Consider the following 23,303-nt stretch of genomic DNA (forward strand, 5'->3'; position numbering starts at 1 on the left):
AGATGTCCCATTGGAAAGATTATGTGCTTCCAATGCAAGTTTTCAGAGGTCAGGTAGCTTCCGGAGCTAGAGAAATGGTTCTTATAAGACTCGATTTTTTGGACGTACTAGGATAAACAAGGTGGTGTCCTGGGCATATGCTCCGGCGGTCGACCGGCCTAGAACGAAGATGATTAGGGCCGGTAAAACCAGCTCTAGAAACCATTTTAATCGGTTCTGGAAATGCTTATCGTAGTAGTCTGAGCGCATGTACTATGTCATATTTACAGAAGTATATGCAGTTTCTTGAACCTTGATAGTACTGGTACAACCCAGTTTCCAACAGGTTAGTAGTACGGCATCAACGAGTATAATGGATGTGTTTTCTTTTACTGAAAAAGTAAAACGAAAGGCCTCTCCTTTTTGGCTTAAGCCGAGAACGAACCACCCCGTCCTCAATTCCCGAGCGATCGCACCTCGAGTTCCTTTTGGAGGGATTGATGCATCGAATGCCCTCTTAGAAAGTGAAGTGGAAGAATCTTTAGTTAGAAAGAATCGGTTATCGCAATTTCAGCTGTCGCATAATTAGCAATTGTAGGATGTAGAGCCGAGACTCAAGATTGAGATAGCGGATCTTGTTGTATGTTATTTTCCCATTCAGCTGAGCTCATCGTCTTCTCCAATCTCTCTATCATTTCCTGAGCCCGATCTTCTCCAAGTTCTCATACATGTAAGTAGGAGTTTTATTCTTAGTAGGATTCTACACTTAATTCAGAACTAGAAGTTATAATAACGTACTCCCACTGAATCCTAATCCAAATAGAATTTGAGTCAACATACAGCAATACTGACATTTCACAAATTTGACTACAAAGATACTGAGATCATCAATGATGTCAGTTTTTTTATGTTGTGGGAAAAAATGACAAGTGAGTTGCAACGAAACTATCATATGTTCAAGCTATGTTCCTTCATACTTCTGCTGCATACACTTATCTCCAGTACTGTGCTGGCTACTGAATTTTATATTATCAGATAGGAGTACATTATAATTGTAACTAACAGTATAGAAGTGCAACACGCGGCTCTCACACGTTCCATTTCAATTGCCATGGTTCATCAGAAACTTTGACCGGATATGGCCGCACGATCTTCCATGTGGTTGGATGAAATAATCGTGTGGACGCCTTTTATTTCTCTTTCAGAAACGTCTGAACGCGCGGTTCGTATGATAACATATACTAATGGTCCGTGAATAGAACTTTTACAAGACTCTCTGTCTCATCTTATTATAGTTTGCACGAAGTCTTCTGAAGATAATAACAAAACTCGCTACGACAAAGACAGCGCGCATCTGAAAGTTCCAAGCCAGGGATGATCTGGACATTAATGCTCTCGCAAAGTCTAGATCTGCCGTATAGCCTCAGGCATCCATCCTCCCCTCTTCTTGGATGAAACAGCACATCAAGCCACTTCGGCTTTCTTGAGTTTCAGTTCTATTACCTTACAGGCCACGACCACGCTCGCTCAGTTTATCAGATTGTATCGCCACAATCCGGAAAGCATATCATGTTCCATGCAGTTTCTCAGATTTTTCCTTTTTGAAATTCCGCATCTTATTTTGCTTCCTTGATCTTCTTATATGCAGGCTCAGCTCGCTCACATCTAGGCACCTGCATGTATAGCCGTCTGTCGTGAGATCGAAGACGCCCGAGATGAGGCTGTTCATTTATCCATAACAATTCACAACCTCCGATCCGGCGTGTCCTCCCAGCATATCAGCAAGTAGGTTGCCTCCTACCTGCGTAATCATCTACAAATGTGCAAATTAAGTTATGGAGATGTGGTAGTTAATTTGGCCTTTAGATACTTAAGGTTATGTTGCTGGAAGCCTATGCCTGAATTGCTAATCTCATCAACGACTCTACCTGGTTGAATTGGTTTATCCCGGCCCTGGAGTTAAGGGGATAACTCAACACGGTTGGAGTTAGAGTTAACAGCAATTTGCTTAATTACAGGACTATGATTGAACTACCCATATTTTCCTGGAAAACTCTTTTACGGTGCCTTATACTACCACTTAGTGGTATATAGTACAGAGGAGATCCAACCATCCATTAGTAAGAGTAATTTAGTAATTATTACTATCTAGTTATTAAATGAGGGTTGATTCTTTTCACGTTTCTAGGCCGTCGCCGCCCTCCTCTCCGTGCAGCCGCTGCCAATACTAATTTTTTCACCAATATCACTAATGTTTCTTCTCATAATACCCTTACACTACCTATACTACTTATGTATATTATCCATACCACTAGTGAACTTTTTAGTATTAACCATTCGATGTTTCTACACTAGTCTTTTTTCAAACACTAGTATAAGGCACCGTAAAGAGTTCTTTCATGGAACAATTTTGAGTAACTGAATTCAGAGAATGGCCAAGATTTGTTTAACTCCTCGCGTGAAATTAGCTCTCACTCCACAGGATCTTAACCCCACATCGTGGCACCAGTAGCAGCTGTTTTTGAATGCCATTTCTTCTATTTTCATGAGGGTATAACATGCTATACTAGCTCATACAAACCAATACTGATCTTACATACCATATATATATACGGAATGAATGTTACACTTTGTTTTCATATGTTTTGCAGAAATGGATGACCCAGAGCAAGAACTTGATGCCCTGGAGCGCATATTAGTTGATGCGAATGCAGAGCCAATCGCCCTATCATACGCGTCTTTATGCAAGATTACAAATGGTTTCTCTCAAGAGATTGGCCGTGGTGGGTTTGGATTGGTTTATATGGTATGAAGTTTTCTGGATAGTACTGTTGCTAGCGTCAATTTTTAAATATTTAATCTGCTAAAACCAACTAATGCCAATCAAACTAACTGCTAAACCTAGGGAGTTCTGCAGAACGGGAGAGTAGCAGTGAAGAAACTTTCCAAAATACATGAGTTTTCTGAGAGACAGTTTGAGGATGAGCTTATTTGTTTGATAAAGGTTAAACACAAAAACATAGTGAGATTTTTAGGCTATTGTTCAGACACATCGAGACAAGTAGTTAAACACAATGGGACATACATTTTGGCTGAAGTCCGGCGAAGGTTCCTCTGTTTTGAGTATGTATCAAATAAAAGCCTTAAAGAGTATCTCAAAGGTATGAACACTGCAACATTTTTATGTGTGCGTTGATCTTCCATGTATACTGTATACAACTAGTACGGTTTTGAGAGACGACGAAGTTAAGAGCATCACAGTTTTTTTTAGTTCTTATTAAGACCTCTTGTGCTTATTTTGACAGATGAATCTTATGGACGTGATTGGGATACACGTTATCAGTTGATTGCAGGAATTTGCCATGGTTTGCGTTATCTCCACAACGAAGAACGCATCATTCATTTGGATCTCAAACCTGAAAACATCTTGCTGGATATTGACATGGTTCCAAAAATAACAGACTTTGGCTTATCAAGACGCTTTGGAACAGAGCAATCCAGGGTAATCACTAAAGAAATCAAAGGAACACGGTAAGCAAAGAACTTAGTTGTTCCTGACTTTTAAACTATTGAATTACTTTGTGCCATGATGCTTAAACCTATCGTACTTATACAGGGGATATATTGCTCCGGAATATCACAACAATGGGGAAATTTCTTTCAAGTCGGACATTTATAGTTTGGGCATCATAATAAAAAAACTAATAAGGGGAAGTAATGATTTGTCTGATTTTGAAAACGTAAGGGAAGAAGCCAAACCTGTTTTCCCCCCTCTTTCGTTTAAGATTAGATTTCACAAAGTCACAACTATTCCGACAATTATAAAAATCTACAACTTCTAGGGACCAGTTTCGCATATAGTTGCCCTAATAACGTAAAAAAATATAACCTTCTCAAACTACAACTATTTTGGAGAAAAATGCAAATTTAGGACTCGAAACGTTATGCTTCGCAGTTTTGCCACTAACATTAAGTTGGTAAAATTGGGACTCCAAACGTATGGAACTTGATTCTACTGTCATTGGGTGTATTTTCTCTCTTTTCTATTTTTTTCAATATATTTGCAATGTGAATTGACCCTATTACCCTTCCTCATTTTTTTTCACCACACTTATTGTTTCGTCTCCCGATCGTATCTTTCGGCGCGATGTTCTCTCGTGACCTCGGGCCGGCGCCGACGCAATGCATCCGCCCGACGAGGCAGACCCAGCCCCCGCCGCCAGCTTGCGCCGCACCCCTGGAGGCCGCTTGCGCCGCGCCCCTAGCCGCCGCCGGCCCTGGCCCCTGGCCTAGCGAGGACCTATCCGAGGCAGCCGCTGGCCCCTGCCCCCTCCGCGATTCGCCACTTGTCCGGACGATTCCAGCTCCCGGTCGTGCGAATCGAGTTCGTTCTTGGCCGCAGGAGCTGGGTTGTCGACCGGAGGCAACTCAATCGGGGGTTCTTGGCTTCCGCCGGCCGAGTCCTGCTTGGGCGGCAGTGCGGGCATGGAGCCGTCGGCGGCGGCCACAGGCATTGTGAAGGAGGAGCTCCTGGAGCAGCAGCCGCTGCAAGAAGGCGCGCGCGGCGGCGGCGGTGGCGGGGAAGTGCCGCGCCCGATGGAGGGGCTCCACGAGGTTGGCCCCCGCCGTTCCTGACCAAGACGTTCGACCTGGTGGAGGACCCGGCACCGACGCCGTCGTCTCCTAGAGCCACGCCGGCAACAGCTTCGTTGTCTGGGACCCGCACATCTTCGCCGACGCGCTGCTCCCGCGCCTCTTCAAGCACAGCAACTTCTCCAGCTTCGTCTGACGAGAAAATTACAAGCCTGCCTGCCAGCCCAGGCGGCGGCGGCCTGCTTGCCAGCCAGCCTGCCTGCCCAGGCGGCGGCGGCTTGCAAGCCTGCATGCCTGCCTGCCAGCGGCGGCAAGAGAGCAAGAAGGTACACCACACCTAACGTACGTAAGCGACATGGTGAAAAAAATGAGGAAGGGCAATAGAGTTAATTCACATTGCAAATACATGAAAAAGAAAATAGAAAAGAGAGGAAATACACCTAATGGCAGTAATATCAAGTTTCACATGTTTGGAGTCCCAATTTTACGAAGTCAATACTAAGCGCGATGTTTCGAGTCCCAGATTTGCAATTTTCTTAACTATTTTGCTCTAGTTCTCACCGCACAAATAGTTTTGGATTACTGTGGGCGCAAACAGTTGTAGTTCTATGAAATTTGTCCCTGAAGTTTTACCACTTTATATTTAGGGCACAAATAGATGTAAAATTTTACTGCATTCTACAATATATTATTACGATTCCTAAGAAAACTGGAATGAAAGACTCCCAGCTGGCCCTTTGTTTAATTCAAACACTTATATTAAAACACTAATCCCTATTGGCTCATTCTTACTGGCTGTTTAAAAAAAGGTACGGATAAGTCATCATGACGGCTTATAAGCGAACCCACACATATAATGGATTACTTGTATGGTTATTCTGGACAGCCAGCACACATGCCTCAGGATTATCCGGAACGGCTCTAATTGAGAGCTGACATGGATACCTATTGTCCTTGCTGGCCCCTATTATTTGAACTTATTTTTTTACCATGTGCTCTTCGAAGAAACATAGATTTTGACCATATAGTACCTATATTTGGAGTTAATTTATCAAAATACTACTTTGCAGACCATGAATTTAGGTGATTTTTACTTTATTTTTGGAAACCATCTCGAGGTAAACAATTTCGCTAAAAACTTAAATATAGCTTTTCAGGAAGATTTTTTTATTTGAAATGTAGAATAACTATGATTGTTTACCAAAAAATGCTATCCCTCCACTTTTGGTTTTTGACAACATGTGACCATGTATAAAAACAAGGGTATAGTTGTCATCGTGGTATTTCCAGCCTATACAGTGCAAGGCTTTTAAAGTGTTTTGTATATTATTCTTAGTTGTTCCTGAGTTTGTGTTTGAATCTTGCAGTGGCATACATCCCTAGTTTTAGACAACCAACAGGTGAAGAGGATCATTGAAATGGCACAACTCTGCGTGAGTGCGGACCAGCATATAAGACCTACGATAGATGAATTCATTGATATGGTGAATGAGAAGGAAACCATGACTACAGTGGTCTCTCCTGTTTGCGGTCACTCCAGAAGTAACTCTGGGTCTTCACTAAAACAGGTATATGAGCATTCAATGCTTATAATCTCTTCAGGCGAGAGATATGCCTTCTCGAATCTCTGTTTGTACAAGATCCCAACTCTTGGTTTCATAACTTATATATGTTACAGCTGAGCTATGACATACTGCAGTTTCTTAGGATCCAAACCTGAAGTGTTCACTTTACTCCGGAGTAAAAGAAGCATACCTCATTTTCACTGCAGCTAACGAGCAAGAAATGTGTAGAAAATGACTCATCCAAAGAAATCCAAAGAAACACAGTACACAAGCAAATAAGAGCATTCTACTTCCAGTTTCTATGCATTGTTTATATAATAATACAAGCACAGGAAGGTTGAAATATATTTTGAAATTATGCCTCCGTTTAAACAGAAACATAATGATTTTACAGCTGATATCTTGTGTGATGTGGCGACCTGTTGTGTTTCATTCACCGTAATCAGCAATTCATCAAGGAGATAAACCCTAAGTGAAAGAGGTGCTTCCAATCTTACTGTTTTCTATTTCGTATCCATTTATAGATGGAAGAACATAATGTGTTTCCGCCTGTGGTAAGCAAGGAAAGGTTAAACAAGGAAGGATACAGTGAAGAAGTGGTCCATAAGGTGATGCACCATAGTGAACGAATTGATAGAAAATTTTTCCTCCTTTAGAGATTTACCGCGTGACCATTAATGGGAAGTAGGTGAATTTAACCTTACCACCTTTTTGATATTTATCTATAGATGGAAGCCCCAAATAAAGAGGTGACGGTGGATATGCAGGGCAAGGAAGAGTTGTTGGTGCCAAACACTGGCGTAAGCAAGGGACTCCAACCTGAGAGTATAACTTGTATCGTGAGCAATGAGACAACAACCTGTGAAGTGGTGGATAAGTTGAAATCATGGGTTGTTTTGGAATCCAAACCAATACTACTGCATAAACATCTACTCCCACAAGATGGCGATATTTCAGCAAAACATCAGCAGTATAACCATATTATTCGCCGGTAAAGTATCCATACAATGTTTTCCGGTATTTGGTTTACAGTTTTATTTCTGATGTTTCGTTTTACCGGTAAAGTAAACTCTGGCCACGACTACCTCGTGCGGTAACTGTGACATCCGATGAACCTCGGTTGAAGTCAAGGGCCAGAAAAGAGAATGATCAAGAGTCAGCAAGTGCATCAAGTCCGCCACAGGCCATCAGAGCAAACAGGGAACCAGAATACACCGCCACTCGGGTGAGCTCATTTCATTTTATGTTGTCAGTAAATTCAAACATGTCTGTATATTCTGGTTTTCTTGTACTTTAGTAATTCAAATATTATGAGTCCAACTTATCTAAATGACTAGATCGGACACATAGATGTACCGAATCGTTTATGTAATTTTCTGGTAGGATTATTATGTGTTAGTTGTACATACGATCCTGATCAGCTTCCCTGCCTCATTTGCTCTTGTTAATTTTCACCTTTATTTGGTGGTGGGGATCAATTGACGATGACTTTCCAGCCAGGAAACGCGGTATGTAATTTCAATATTTTACTTGGATTTGACACAGCTGGGAGGCTTTCGAAAGTATCTTAGTGAAAGCGCCAATAATGATTTGTTATTTCTTTGGACCAGATTGTACATGTGGCAAAATGTGACAGCCCGATTGTGTCCATGACTGTCCATCCCGCGGAGACATGGTAAGGGGATTTCTTTTTCCTTTTTTTGGTTGAAAATATATATAACCCGGGCTATCCTTATGTTTTTTTTAAAAAAAAGGCAATATGTGATTTTAATAATTCTTAATAACTTGCATGACACAGGATTATTACACATCATTTGGACCAATCTGTTTGCATATGGGACTACATTACACAGGCAAGTAATTTACTCCCCATTTGCTGTCCGTTGTGGGCAAACTTACCTCTGTACCTGCTCAAAGCGTAGCAATTTAGAAAGGAAGACTAATATTAACCGCGTCGTGCATGTGACTCTTTTATTACTCGACATGTAATTCTGTAGTTGCAAAAACGACCTAACTACTACAAAGCGAACAAAAAAAGTTTTCAATATTCAATTACAAGTTAAATTTACAAGCCTTTTCTTAACAAAATTCCCATATGTGGAGTGAGTCGCATCTACGCTATACTACCTCATTTGCAAAACATAACGCATGATCGAATATGACTCTTTATCTCTTATACTCCCTACATTGGAATAAGTTTCTAGAAAAATATCATAACCATACTCCCTCCGTCCCATGAAAAGTGCAATCCTACATTTAAAAAAAATTCCACAAAGAGTGCAATTCTAGATATTGGATCTCAACTACCTGCCTAATTAAGTAGTCAGATTTGATTTGCATGCCAAAACTAACCCCATATGGCAAACAAATGAGGGCATGGGAGTCTTTTCACGTCACCACTGATCTGTCTGAACAAGACTAGAATTACACTCTTCATGGGACGGAGGGAGTATGTGTTACACCCTATTTTTGAAAGAATAAATTGAACGGTAAATCATATATGTGCCAGATTAAATTACACAAATATGATGACAAATAGTAAATAACAGTAGCAATGTTATAAATATTTCTGAATTTAGTTATTACAAATCAACTGAAGTCTAAATAAAGAAAATAAATAAGCGTTTGAGTAATGCCTTATTCTAGCAGCGGAACAACCAAACTCTACATGGTGTTGACTGGAGGAACACATATGCCTAGAACTTCCGATAATCCTCTGGAAACTCTTCAAAGGCTTTTTGTTCTGAGCAGCATTGTTTTAGCAAGAATGAGTACATTTATGGTTCATACTCAACTAGTATATAAAGAAAATAAATGGCATGCAAGGCTTAAACAAGGATAAAGGTTGTCTGATTGACTACGATTAACAATTTAATTAACATTGGAACAAAGACAACCTATTTACTAAGATATTGATAGGAGGATGAGTCCCGATCTTCCGAGAGGTACGGTAAACTTGATTGGTGGAGAACTCGACGTTGATGAACCAAGGCTCCGAACGAACAGAACCTCGCAATCACTACACCACTGCTCTGTTGGTTATCACCCGTGTCACACGGATGACCTCGCCATGAAGTTGCAAGCGCAATCAAGAACACAAGCAAGAACAGGAGATGCAATCAAACAAACTTGGTTACGAGAAGGGGTCTCACAAACCGATGAACAACGACACTGTTTGATGACAGATTGAATCTAAGCAAAATCCAAACCCTAATGTGGCGATGGCTACTGAATTAAAAAGAGTTAGGGGCGTGCAAGTCCCCTGGACACAACCCTAATGGATTCCAACAGGGTACACGGGCCAATGGTCTAACAGACGGTGACACAGCACCCTGGCAGATTCTGGACGCCCACTTGTTTCGATGATTCTCGTCGACTCAGAAGGAATTTTGAGGTGGAACCGGTGCCATTAGAAGCTCTATGCAATTTTGGTTCCAACCATATATAGAACTTCCAAATCCGACTCCGTATATGGCCAGGGCGTTAATTTTGGTGAAGTCAGGTTCTGAAATCCGAGGTAGAGTCGAAGTCGAGTTGGACCTGGACTCCTCCTTGGTGTGGACGTCCTAGCTTCTCCTTCTTGACTCCTTGGCCTTCTCTAAGTCCTTGCTGATTCTCTCCATTGTTCCTAATCAATAAAACATGCATGGAACCAAGCGTAAGTTCTGAAAAACAATTGACAAGACAAGGTTAGAACGTACCTGGAGATCCAACTGTCACGTGTATGCAAAGGAGAGATGTCCTCATCAGATATGAGCATCTTCCCTCCCACAGATATAACTAAAAGAGATAAACAACAAGAAAGTAAGTGCTGGAACAATAAATAACATAAGTTCAATTTAAGTTGTTATATAGGGATCCAAGTCACTTTTGATTGTGAGAACAACTGATATATCAATTTTTAACACTTTGCAGATGTTGTACATCTTTAGCACAAGTCGTGTTTCACTTTATGGTCAGGTTTGCAAAGTCTTTGAACACTTGTGAGATGAATGACAGCGATCCACGATGAAGGCTTTCCAAAGCTCCCTAATAAATTAGTATCCCACTAAAGTTTTAGCAGCTGCCTGAGTGAATCACTCCTAAATTGTGACAAAACCAAACAAATACACACAGGCAGCGAACCCCTCATCACATGCCCCCCAATGTGTTGGAATGACTACTAACGTTTAAGAGATATCTAGTTACTTAGTTAAGATCAGAGCATATTAGTTTTTGTGGTTGCATCGTTATCCTTGGACGTCACTCCATGGTTTAATTAACCACTAATGTTAAACGAACAATTGTTTCATGGAGTATAAACAATTGTTCAATTGAAGCTATTAAACCACCCATAACCAAAGTAAAAAAGCTAAGCATACTAACCAACTATTGAAATTTAAAAGTGAACCCATCTTCAAGGACATGGATAACAAAGGATAAATTAATTGGGTCCAGTTATATTAATGCTTGCATGCATAAGAATAAAATAAATAGATGAAAGTATGATAAAGAATACACTTGTCTTCTTTGATCTCTGGCTGCATAGAAACCTCGAACACTTGCTTTTACAAGTTCACGTATGGCTCCTTGTCTATGCAACGAGATCAAGGCCAATAAAGCAACACAAGCACAAACAAACAAATGCAAAGAATTAAGAATAGCACATCAAAAAATGTGAAAAATAAAACATAAAAACTTTACAATGATCACAACGGTACAAGAATCGCTTAAAATGGAGTTAAAGCACTAAATATGTGCACTAATTAAAGCTGCAGGAGCTTAAGCGTGAGAAACTTACAAAAAAGGGTTAAATAAAAAGAAACTAAGGGTTAAAACATAGTTATTCATAAAACTATGAGGGCTAACATGAAGTAAAGCATGAAAGGGATGGCGGGTTCTAATTTAATGAAGATCAAGGGTCTAAACATAATGGGACTAAAATAACAATAAACTGCTGCAGAATGCGAGTTGATTACTAAAAATACCAGGGACTAATTAGCAAAAAGGACTGGCACGTGTTGAGTTGTCCAGTATTGATCGGTGCTCGCTTCAATCTGGTCCGTCGGATAGAGATTGAAGGTCTCGAGTAAGGCGGGGTTAGGCAGCAGTGGCGGCCGGATGTTGCGGCGGCGACGGATCGCCGGAGGGCACTTGAAAACGAGCTCTCGACCGGCCTCAGTTTTCTACGCGGATTGGTCCTAAGGCTGTCTTGGGGCATGGGGAACATTTCTTACCCCCATTTGGTGGTCCGTGGGCGAGCACAAGCGATGGAGCTATGTCGACAACAAGGGACAACAACGACGGTGTTGGTGGTGAGCTTGGCTAGGATTGGGGTTTGGCATGCGGGTGTGAGGGGAAAAGGCAACTGCCGAGTCATGTGGGGGTTGCGGCGCAACTTAAATAGGCGGTGGCGACCTTGGGGAGGTCTCCTAGTGGGGCCGGCGGTGCAGCAGAACCCGGACTCGGGTCAGAGTCGGGTCTGGCACGGGGGAGATGAGCCCGACATACGGGGCCGGCTTGTCGGTGACTCGAAGAGAGAAGGGGCAGGAGGCATCAGGCTAGCTCAGAGTGGAAGGGCCGCGCGCATAGAGGAAGAGGGTGGAGGGGTTGTAATGGGCCGGTGAGTTTGAGAGATAGGAAATGGGCTTGCGGTATGTATCCGTTTAACTACAACTATTGTCAACATGACATGTATAGAGGTGGTAATTGATCATGATCCTAATACGAGTCCGGTCCTTAAATTATATAGATTAATTTTTTATGCTCTTTACCATCCCTAACATGCATATGCATCACTTACTCGACTATGTTGACCCATGTTAGGCGGTGGTTTGACCAGTGCTGACATGGCGTCCGCTTTGACCATCTAATTGTCGTTGGTGCAAAAGTAGGATTTAGCCCTGTTCTATCTGTTTATCTTCCATAATCACAGTTAATGTTTAATGATGCTTAGCTTGCTTCGTGACAATATATTTATCCGCAGGAAAAAGTGGAAAACACTTTCAGAGTCTTGATATCTAAGCACAAGGCTGATGTTCTCGCACCAATATTTGTTGCACGAAAGCAATGGTATTTGACCGGGACCAACACCGGTCACGTAAAAGTGTACAGTTATGAGACAATGGAGGATGTGAAAACTTTCAAAGCCCATGACGACAACGTCAGGTCTTTGGACATCCATCCAACGAAGCCTTATTTGTTGTCAGCATCTTACGACAAACGAATTAAGCTGTGGAACTGGGAGGAGGGCTGGGAGTGTGTTAAAACTTTTGACACGCAGCGCTTCATATCTAAAGTCAAATTTGTCCCTACAGGTGCAGGTTATTTTACAAGCGCTTCCTTGAGTGGTCTACAGGTACACTACTAATAAAGGGTTTGGGTTTTGTTTATAATTTGGCAAATTATTGCAGACACCCCAGCACGTTAACATACTTTTGTTACTCAAAACTGCATGCAGATATGGAATATTGGTTCTTCTCAATGTGAATTCGAATTGGATGAGGATGATCCGGACATGATGAGTTTTGACTACTTGACTCGCGATGATCAGCTGCATGTGATCACTGGTCATATTAATAACTCAGTTCGTGTAAGGGATCGTCAGGAAAGAACACGTACATTAGCACTCAATTATCCATACGAAATAGTTATGAACAAGTATTGTATATATTCTACTTGCTTTGTTGACACAGATTTGGGAGTGGCAGAGTCGAGGTGGTTCTAGCAAACTCGAAGGACGTGCTGGCAAGGTTACTACTGTTCATGGGCATCCCGATCTTCCAATAATAATTTCAGGTTCATGTGACGGGAAAATTTGCTGGTGGAACTCCGCTACCTTCCAGTAAGTATCTACTATCTCAAGGGCATCTCCTAGCTTCAGGGTGAAGCTCTCATCATACGCATAGCATCTATCTTAGACTTCTATTCTCACTTCGTATAAAAGGATTTATCCAGCGGTGTTATGTTTGAAGTGACAAGGACTGTTAGCTAGCCCTAATCTACTCAGGCCATCAAGGTGGGACTAATTCCTAAGAATAGAACACGTGGACAATAGTGGGTTGAAACAAAACAGTAATGGACCTGGATATTACAATAATGGGCTGATATCAATATTTAGATTGCTTTGTGGAGCAAATATATGTAGATATATTAGTGAAATGATCATACATACTCTACATCCTTTTATATGATTGAAAAGAATCAGTGCTCGTATAGAATAACAGAGGGCGAATGACAAATATAAACTAAGCCATGCTATGAGGATGTGCAACTATGTTTGAACTAATGTTTGCACCCATCCACAAAGATTGTTTGCAACCTAGAACCAATCCTAATAAGAATTACTTTAAGAATGTGAATGCCCTCAAGTTACAATGCAAGTATAGAATACATAAATATTAATGAGTGGGTTAGAGATGATGCAAACTTAGTACGAGGATTTATCCAATAGAACTTGTAGGCAATGTCATCTTTAGTATAAATTATTATAGCTCCACAAACGATATAATCCAGATCAGAAAGTCACTCTCAGTTATGGTCTTAGACTTGCCACAAAGGCTCCCGGTTGGATCAGGAGCTGGTCACTAAGGCAACCTCTTTCACCGTACCCTCTCTTCCGGTCACTTGACATTGTGTTTACTAGAGAGGTTTTCCGGTAACCTTCTTCAACTACAACACGCCTAAAATGCTCTCTCTCTGGTCAAAACTCCGACAGTCACCATTTCTTTTGGTCAATTACTCCTGTAAAAGCTCCGGTCCTGCCTTTGTCTTAACTTCAAGCGGAGCCTTTTCATCTGACGCATGCAACAAAATCAACCTGTCAGATCATTCGGTCAAAAAAGTTGTTGATTCATTCGGTCAACAAAAGTTGTACTGTTGATTCATCCGGTCAATACTCCAGTAGCATCATATGTTCCGGTAATTGCTTTCTTCTCAGCTTGACTTGCACTGCATCTGAATATTTTTCCGGTCGAAACCCCAATGACACCATCCTATCATCCGGTCGCTGTTGTCTCCAGAGATTTATTTGATCTTTGCTGTCATTTGGATCGCAAATAAACTCTAGTTTTTTTTGTTCTTTTTTTGCTATGGTTTGGAACCTGTTCCTAGTTCTACTATGATTTGGACGACTTGGAATTTGCAATGACTTGAAATTCATCCATGGACCATGGAAAGCCTACAGTGAGACATGCTTGACAATCATATTAATGACAATGATTATGTTGTCACTTAATCACTAAAATTGCAGATAGTGGTCTTGAAAACCATTTTTCTTACAACGATGATAGTTTCAGTTCATAAAGTGAAGTTCATGATGCTGCAGGCTTGAGGGCACACTGGAATATGGCCTCGGATTGGTTCGATATATAGCTTGTTTGAAGGGATCAAGAAGGTATGCACTAGAAGTATCATGTTGTTCACTCGTATGTTGGGTTGTTGATATTAAATTTGGATAATTTGTATCATTACATTTTTTACTATTATTGACGTAGGTGTTCTTATTACTATACACATTGTTCCGTTATACCAGTATGCTGGTTATATAAAGCACTTATAGATGCTTTTCCTTGCATATATGTCTCAAGATATCTGTAACTACCATGGACCACACCAGTCAAATTACACAATCATAACTTGAGCTACACTTCGTTATGTGATTGTTATTTTTCTCTGCCATATCTAATTTACTTACTGCAATATATTCAAATGCTGTAGGATTGTGATTGGGCATCAAAATGGATTAGCAATGACTGAAATTACCACGAAAAACTTGATGCTATCAGGTGAAGGGTTATAGAAGGAAGGAACAGATAATGGTAGTGCAACCAAGTACATGAGGAGCTGGAGTGAAGACAGAAAATGATGCGTACACCACTTGGTAAAATTAATGGTTGAGTTGCACATGTGACATGTGGCTTTGGTAGTTTGGTGCTTATCTGTCGACTGTCATCTTACAATCCAGTCTTCACTAATTTTCTCTAGAGGTGTAAAAAGCTTATTCAAATTTGAAGTACAGATGCTGTTGTTACTATTTCGTCTGAACTCCAAATAAGCAACATGGCGGGTACACATAAGCAACGGACAATGTTGGTTTATCAGATGTCTGCAGATATCTGTACACATACTGTGTTGTACCTGTCATTTCATCGTTTTCTCCTCCTAAAAATTGTGCACTAAAGCAAGAGTCTCATTTAATTATGGGAATTTCCAGTGGTTTGTATTTCCTTCATGAGAAAAATATTGTTCACCTGGACCTTAAACCTTAAAATATACGTATGCAGAAAAATCCCAAACTTTGGCCCGGGAATAATATGTCAAACGGAGCACTGTAAACTACTACTCCTCCGTTTACTCTCAGAAATTTTTATTGCACCACTTTCAAGTAATATATCTTGCAGTGGATACATGGCACCCGAGAACATCAACAAAGACATAATGATAGAGATAATCACCGGTTCCAAGAACAATCCCTTGCTTTATAAGCTAGGACAGTGCCAGGATTTCGGTATCCTGCAGGATACTCAACCAGAGAGACCCAGGTGTTCATTAAGGAAGGAAGACAAATTAATTCCATAACATCATTTACAGTTAGCACACTTGTGTGAACGTATATCCCATAAAAAAAAGGTACAAATGGTGGTTGAAAGATGAACGAGAATATTTGAATCGAAGTATGCATCACCGGAGATATATGCCCAACAAGTAAATCAATGCATGGACAATGACTCGAAGAGAAGACCAAATGCGGCGGGCATTTTCCAGATTCTATCTGCAGTAGTGGAAAGCACGAGTTACCTCGTAAGATTTCTCTGGGCGCATTGCATGCATGCGCCCTCTGCAAACTTAGTTTCGCAAAAGTTTATGACGAATAGGCCTAGAAATTTGCTAATTTTCGTATATTTAATACAATATACTACATCAATATCGTTAGATTTTGTGCCAACAATATTACTTACATATTTTGCACGAATGAATCTCTTTTATGTTTGAATCATTTTTACTATAAATATGAAACCATTTTATACTTGTGGAAAAACCTTTTATACTATGCAAAGCAAAAGTTATGCTCGTTTTACTGAACACTGTGCAAGTTTTCTCGGCGCGCACTTTTTGCGCCTCAGGTAAGAGCTATTTTACCCAACATTGAACCCCGCTGAGCAAAGTTTCTCAACAAAAGACCGAACATCGGGCAAAGCTTTCATTGGTATTTGCGTATCCAAGATTAAAACAAGACCTGTGGTACAACCAAATATGAGCTGCAACGATGGACACCAGTAGACCATCAAACTCAACAAAGTGTATTGGAGGGCCAACAATGGCTAGAAGGAAAAAAACAACTCCATGCTATCAGAAGTACCGCATAAAGTCGCTAGGGGGAATCACGCACAAGCAGGAGGTTGCAGGTTTGAATGCCAGTCAAAGTATTTGTGGAAATGTTGGGATGAACTGAACAAGGTTGATAGCCAGTGGTTGCATCACATAGCTATCTCGGACCCTTCTGGTGCCGTTTTTTTATATTTTTTGTTGCCAGAAATCTATTTTTTTGAAGAAGATTTGTACAATCCATTCATTACTAGAACATACAGGACCAGCTTAAACGATCGACATTGGATGTAGAAGTATTTGTAAAAGAGAAGGAACATATATATATAGGGCCTGCTTATTATTACTTTGCTGGTGCTTTGCAGTTTGTCCTACAGCATTAGAAAGGATATGTCGTCAACGTGGGCCATCTCGTAAAGTAAAGAAGGTGAAGCGATCTCTAGAGAAGATACAGAACGTCGTAAGCTCAGCACATGGAGTTGATGGAGAAGTATACTATGATCCTGCCACTGGATTTCTCATTTCATCTGTTTGCCCTTCTGGAAATCCTTCGCTGATTGATGTTGAAGGTGATGGTGCTGATCCTTTACACATTGAATCTGAAAGTTCGCATCTAAAATTTAAACTCGATCGTGGTATATTGGGCATCAAGCTCTGAAAGCACAGAATGGAAAATTAAGTGCAATTGATTTGAATCTGAATGAGGGAAGATCGTTTCAAGATTCAGATGCTGCTGGTAAATGAAACAGACCACTATCTGCTGATACATACAGTGTTTCTCACTTTACAAATATATAAAAACAGCTTCATTCAAAACCGGCTTGGGGATAATGGGAAGTCAGGGCAATGATGCATCAAGGGATTCTGCTGGTAAATGAAACAGACCACTATCTGCTGATACATACAGTGTTTCTCACTTTACAAATATATAAAAACAGCTTCATTCAAAACCGGCTTGGGGATAATGGGAAGTCAGGGCAATGATGCATCAAGGGATTTGTTCCTTGTGCCACTTCTAAACTCAGGACTCAAACGCTCCCATTTTCATCCAGCATGACAGAGTTCTCCAGTGGCAGCGCATCCAGTCATCGAACTTTCCAGAAATACTCCAAAACTCAGCGATCAGGTAATGAAGGTAATACAACGGCCACTGTGAAGGCCAGTTACAAGGATGACACCGTGAGGTTCAGGTTGCATCCATCCATGAAACACCATCATTTGCTCCAGGAAATCGCGAGGCTGCTGAAGCTGTCAGTCGGCACATTTCAGCTCAAGTACAGAGATGGTGAGGATGAATTGGTGATCCTAGGAAACGATGCTGACGTTCAGGAATGCCTTGATATACTAGAAACCGCTGGATCTCATGTTTTAAAAGTTTAGGTAAGAGATGTTCCATATGCTGCTGCAAGTTCAGGTAGTAGCTCCGTATTAAGCACATAGGGTCAGGACATTGCTGCAAAAATGGTGTCGCGGTACCTGTACAGTTTGCTGTATTGAAAAAAAAGGTACTGTTGCAGAACTATTTGTACAGTTTGCTGTATTGTACAAAGTGCCTTTTCTGTTTGGGAAGAATCCATATTGTGCACAGTAGAAACTCCGGTGCTGTTCTATAATTCCTCTGTGCAGAGTGCAGACTGATGCTAGAGTTGAAAGATGTTCAGAGTTCAATACTCGTATTGAATATATGATTGTTTTGGTACGTAAGAATGCTAGAAAGTATTCGACTTGTGAATGCCCATGTTTAATGCGACAATTTCGTGCTAACGGTGACGGACTGGTGTTAGATATCAACGAAATTATAAGATACGGTCATCCGCCTATTGCTCTGATATCTGAATACAGAATGATGTGAACTAAAGCGGTTTTGCAGTTCTTTGGTAGGATTAGGAAATACAAATAATTTCGGGTTTGATCAGAAATTTGTGCATATGTTTAAATACATGTAGCTTTGGGAGTACAGTTATAATTTGGTGATATTTCTTTGGGAAATAGCGGATATCATTGCATTCGAGAACAGAGACAGGGCATGGCTCAGCTGCCGTCATATGACCATAATATCATATGAAAAAGTGCTGAAATCGCAGCTGTAACAATTGCACACAACCATCATATTTAGCTTTAGTATTCTACCAGTTGACTTAGGTGTTGCCTAGATTGATAAAGAGCTGAAATTGTGGCATGAACCGAATGACTGCAACCAAAGGATTTCCAAACAAACAGGACTCCATATGGTCGTCGTTCCTGATGAAGGAACCGAACAAAAGGATGATACAATTGCCAGGGCAAACGAGCTTTAGGGATCAGCTAAGCACAACTCATCTTTTGCAGGTTCTGCTATAGGAGCTTGCTCAGCTAGGCCTGACAGTTTTCAGGTTGTTCTCGTTCTCATCAACATTGCACTTCTCAGCTAAAAATGTCAAGCCTGTGTAGCAGACTTAATTGATAGGGCAGAACTCCTACCATTCCATTACATAAACAGAAACACAAGCAATCTATTTCACCAGTAAACCACAGTCAGAGCATACTAATAACCAAAGTACACCTTACATAAGTTCAACTCATTTGCATCTATATATTGTTCAGGCCACAGCACACTTCAGTATGATATCTTACAACGAAGAAATAAGTATGCACCTGAGCAAACACAATGCGCAGCATAATGGCTGCAGAACCAATCACCTGTAATAAGACGGGCTAGAACTTGTAAGCCCAAACTTAAATCTAACTACAATCTCTCATCATTGCACCCGAAACAAATTCTCAATGGAAGGACCAATGGACATAACTTCATCCACCCTTATGTTCACTTGGGGCCTGGAAATGGTAAATAAATCCAGGCCATTGTTGGTAATCTTGACACAGCTATTTATATGCAGAACTTCAAGGCGGGGACAACCATTCCCAAGGCCCAGCAAACTCTGGTCACAGATGTTTCGGCAGCGGTTCACATGCAGAACTCTCAGCTTGTTGCAATACAATCTGATCGCAGACCAACCAGGTAAATGGACCCCATGGCAGACAGCAAGGTTCCACTCCTCAAGAAATGGGCACCCACTGGCTATTGCCATCACAGAATCATCTGAGAGGTAGCGACACATCCTGAGGTTCAGAATGCGGAGGCTTCTAGCAAAAGCAAGGCCACCCAGGCCATCCAGCCCAGTTGAGCTTCCTAACTTGTGCAAGTTTAGATACTCAAGTCCACCACCACTAACTACGTCCAACAAACCGTCTGGAGAAAGCATGCAAGATTCAGCTTCAAGAAAATGAAGTGTACTTGGAGAACCTCTGAATCCAACACCAGACAGACGTCTGCAACCAGTAATGATTAGTGTGCAGATGTTTGAGCAATTGCTAAAGATTGCAGAAACCCCTCGGTCTGAAATGCCTGTGCAAGAACCAAGGTTTAGACTCTTCAAAGCATGGCAACCCTTTGAAAGACTTTCCAAACCAGCATCAGTAATATTAAAGCAGCTTTGAAGTTCAACAACCACCAGATTTGGGCATCCAATCGCCACCTGTGCTAGACCATCATCTGTTATACCAGAACAGCAATACAACGAAAGGGATCGCATAGATGACCCAGACATTCTCAGAGCGTCCAAAGCACAGTCAGGTAGCTCTGTGAGCCCAGCAAGGGATATCCTGTTAAGACAAGGTGAGCGAGCCAATAACTTTGGGATGCACTTGGCATGCTCCTTATCTGTTTTAGGGTTAAAAGAACAATGGAATGTTAATGATTTACGACCAATGTTTCGAACCTTCAGCCAATTCCTGCAAGTTAAACCAAAAGCATTCCTGTCCAGCTCACTTTCAAGCCTGTTAAATATAGAAAGCAAGCAATCATCAGATAGGTAACTGGTGTAGTTTTCCAAGCTGACATCCATTGTATCTCTTTCCATATTAGACTGAAAGTACAGGTCACTGAGTTCCATCTGAAGGTTGGAGAGCCTGGATCTTTATTAAATACTTCTGGGATGTACTTGAGGATGAACTTGCTGGATCAAAACTACACAGAACAGCTGGCTCACCATATCCATAGCCAATAGATGCTCCACATTTTCGGCAAAGAAGCTTAGTTTTCGGTCTGTAACCACGCCAGGTGAGGGGAAAGCAAGATATCTCGTCTACCTGAGTAAATCGGCTGAGATCAACAGAAACGAACGAAATCAGCCCTTTCTTCAGAGACTTCTTATATGAGGAGCCTACTTCAGATGTGCTTCGGTTAGAAGATGAAAGGTTTAGAGGGTATCCGCAAGATCCGCAGCTGTCAATATACATGTAATTGTTGTCAGAGAAACACAAAAAAAGAAAGAAAACAAAACTTGCTGAATAGAAAGAGTAGTGCACACAGACATAATATGGCATCCACAAGATGTTATATTGGTATTGCATTCATAAAAAGTTTAGCCAATCGAGCTGATACTTAGCAGTCAATGGTATTGGATATCTTCCATTAGTAATAATTGTAGTAAATAAAAAACTTTATACCATTTAATGCCGCATTGGAGAAGACTCTAACGAGTACTTCTATTGAAATTTCATTCAGCTTCAAGATTTTCTTGCTGCTGGTGAACAAAATGGAAATGAGTGCTTTTTATCATCTTTATATATTAGAGAGCAACTACAGTGTCATTTATGATTGCAAATATTTCCAGTCGTTGCAGTCTAACAAGTTATGTAAATACAAGCTGGAAACTGTCAAGACTTCAACCAATATAGAAAATTTGAATCAATTATAAAAACAAACTACATAACCGGAGTTATTGGTAAGCATTTAAACCAAAACATGTGATGCCGACGCAAAACTCGTGCAATCTCCCTTTACTATTACATGAAAATTTTCCATTTGCTAACTGTAACCTGACAACAGACAACATCTGCGTTGCAACTGCAGCCGCTTTTTACTCAGTTGGAAGCAGTAGCTCCGCGACAATACAAATGCTCTGTTTCACACCGTCACGTCAGCAAGCCCATGTGTAGCATGCTCACATGCCTGTTCACGAAATAGGATGTTGTAAGGCGAATCCCAACAAGTCCCGATAACGCACGAAACCGTTGAAAGGATGAGCTCACTACAACATATGGAAATTAGTGTTGTTCCCCAAATTCCAGCAGCATGACTCTTTATTTGGCACTACCAAATAGATGGACACCCAGCTAGACATTCTAGTAACAAATACCGATAGTACATCACCCAAACAACTTTTATCCTGGCTGGACAACAAAGCTCACTTAAACTAAGGATTCTTTCATCAGGCAGAGACTAGAGCCAATTACCAACCAGACACACAGAATAGAGTAGCCAGATGAGCAAATCGCACAACAATCAACCTAGCACAACGGGTAGTGGATTCCAGATTCCTGGTTCTTGGTTCCAAAACCAAGAGGACACCAGGATTCCCACTCCAAAAGCAAGGAATCCGCAGGACAACCCACCGAATTCAATCATCCAACAGCATCCATGGCCCGCCCGGGTCCCGGACTCCCCCACCTCCATCCACACCAAGACGACCAAACAATGGATTAATTGAAGGCGGAAACGAGGGAGGGGGCACCGAAATCACCTGTAGTCGACGTCGCGCTGGGACATCCTCGGGCCGCAGCAAGATCGGGAAGTCTCATGGATCGAGGCGGGCGGCGGGGTCAGAGGGAGGAGGCGGCCATGGTCCGATGGTCGCCGAGGCTTGGTTCGCAGCGGAGGGGAAAGGAATTGGGGGCAATGACTTGGCAAATCTTGGCTGTTTGGGCTTTGGGGGCGGGCGGCCGGGCGGCGGCAGACGTGTGCGCGACTCGGCTTCTTGGCCGGCTGGGGCGGCTGTTCTTTTTTTTGACCCTGACGTTTCCGTTTCAGGTTCTTAAAAGTGGCTGATGCTTGCAAGGGATTTGATTTCAAAAAGGTGCTTTTGCTATGCTATGGTATTTCGATGGATAACCTCCTTCATAAAACCTTTGGTTTCATCTTGATGTGAAATACTGGGTGTTGCAAAAAGTTTGATGGTGATGGTAACGGTCATAACTAAAGTGTTGAGATTCTCTTTGTAGTTGAGTTGGCCATTAGGCAAGACTGCAAGAGAGGTATGGCAATCATCAATCAAGAGCAAGATGATAGGAGGATAGGGATGTCTTTTGTAGCTATAAATGGTAGACGAGGCATGGATAATATTTTGATGACTAGTTGAGTGAAAGGCTGGGAACCAGTAGTGCCATTATATAGTAGTGATTCGTAATTTCTTCAACACCATCTTCATATGGTTTGCTCATGTGTAGGTGCAATGTCATTTGCATTGTCCCAATTGGATTACTCGTGGATGAGTTTCTCTTCTTCCTTATTTTCTATCTTTGTTTCACTTATGTTAGGGGGTATTTGGATCCAGAGATTAATTTTCAGTCCGAATCAAATCAGATGTTTGGATGTCGAATAGGAGGATTAAACATGAGCTAACTATAAAACTAATTGCATAAGTTGGTGCTAATTCACGAGATGAATCTATTAAGCCTAATTAATCTATCATTAGCATATGTTTACTGTAGCACAACATGGTCAAACCATGAACTGATTAGATTTAATGGATTCATCTCGCGAATTGGCCTCCATTTATGCAATTTATTTTGTAATTAGCTTATATTTAATATTCTTAATTGGTGTCTAAACATTCGATGTGACGGGAATAAAGTTTAGTTTGTAGAAACAAACACCCTCTTAATCTTTGTGATGAAATGGAACCATCAGTTCATCATTTTTGATGAGTTCCATGCAGGATTTGCCTGTTTCGCCGTTCGTGTGGATAACATCTCATTCTCGATCCCCAATTTCAACGGTGTGGACGGGAGACGCCAATGCATGTGGATGACAACGTCCTC

The 23,303-nt window shown here is 41.3% G+C and overlaps 2 protein-coding genes across 8 annotated transcripts; one reads left to right on the forward strand and one right to left on the reverse strand.

Moving 5' to 3' along the window:
* Window positions 1–1,315: 1,315 nt before the first annotated feature.
* LOC112902194 (serine/threonine-protein kinase pakH-like) lies at window positions 1,316–15,241 on the forward strand. 7 transcript variants are annotated; one of them, XR_003230506.1, is made up of 18 exons: window positions 1,316–1,764; window positions 2,631–2,785; window positions 2,885–3,140; window positions 3,285–3,510; window positions 3,596–3,719; window positions 5,940–6,140; window positions 6,662–6,745; window positions 6,866–7,128; window positions 7,203–7,362; window positions 7,634–7,645; window positions 7,748–7,812; window positions 7,936–7,990; window positions 12,103–12,474; window positions 12,577–12,723; window positions 12,812–12,960; window positions 13,943–14,036; window positions 14,443–14,511; window positions 14,835–15,241. XR_003230506.1 is itself a non-coding variant. In XM_025971130.1 (18 exons), exons 3-18 carry the CDS (start codon window positions 2,633–2,635, stop codon window positions 14,914–14,916), a joined length of 2,418 nt encoding a protein of 805 aa, XP_025826915.1. In that variant the 5' UTR covers window positions 1,324–1,537; window positions 1,628–1,764; window positions 2,631–2,632; the 3' UTR covers window positions 14,917–15,241. The 7 variants fall into 7 exon arrangements, 5 of the variants coding, with proteins under 5 accessions (XP_025826917.1, XP_025826915.1, XP_025826914.1 ...); XM_025971130.1 differs by lacking the exon at window positions 13,943–14,036 and having other exon boundaries at window positions 1,324–1,537; window positions 1,628–1,764; XR_003230507.1 differs by lacking the exon at window positions 13,943–14,036 and having other exon boundaries at window positions 14,428–14,511; window positions 14,835–14,885.
* Window positions 15,242–18,914: 3,673 nt separating this feature from the next.
* On the reverse strand, window positions 18,915–22,277 carry LOC112902195 (F-box/LRR-repeat protein 12). Its single transcript, XM_025971134.1, has 3 exons — window positions 22,007–22,277; window positions 20,617–20,706; window positions 18,915–20,063 (listed from the first exon to the last, which is right to left on the reverse strand). Exons 1-3 carry the CDS (start codon window positions 22,030–22,032, stop codon window positions 19,181–19,183), a joined length of 999 nt encoding a protein of 332 aa, XP_025826919.1. The 5' UTR covers window positions 22,033–22,277; the 3' UTR covers window positions 18,915–19,180.
* Window positions 22,278–23,303: the final 1,026 nt, after the last annotated feature.

This window comes from Panicum hallii, chromosome 8, assembly GCF_002211085.1.
Source record: "Panicum hallii strain FIL2 chromosome 8, PHallii_v3.1, whole genome shotgun sequence".
Lineage (NCBI taxonomy): Eukaryota > Viridiplantae > Streptophyta > Magnoliopsida > Poales > Poaceae > Panicum > Panicum hallii.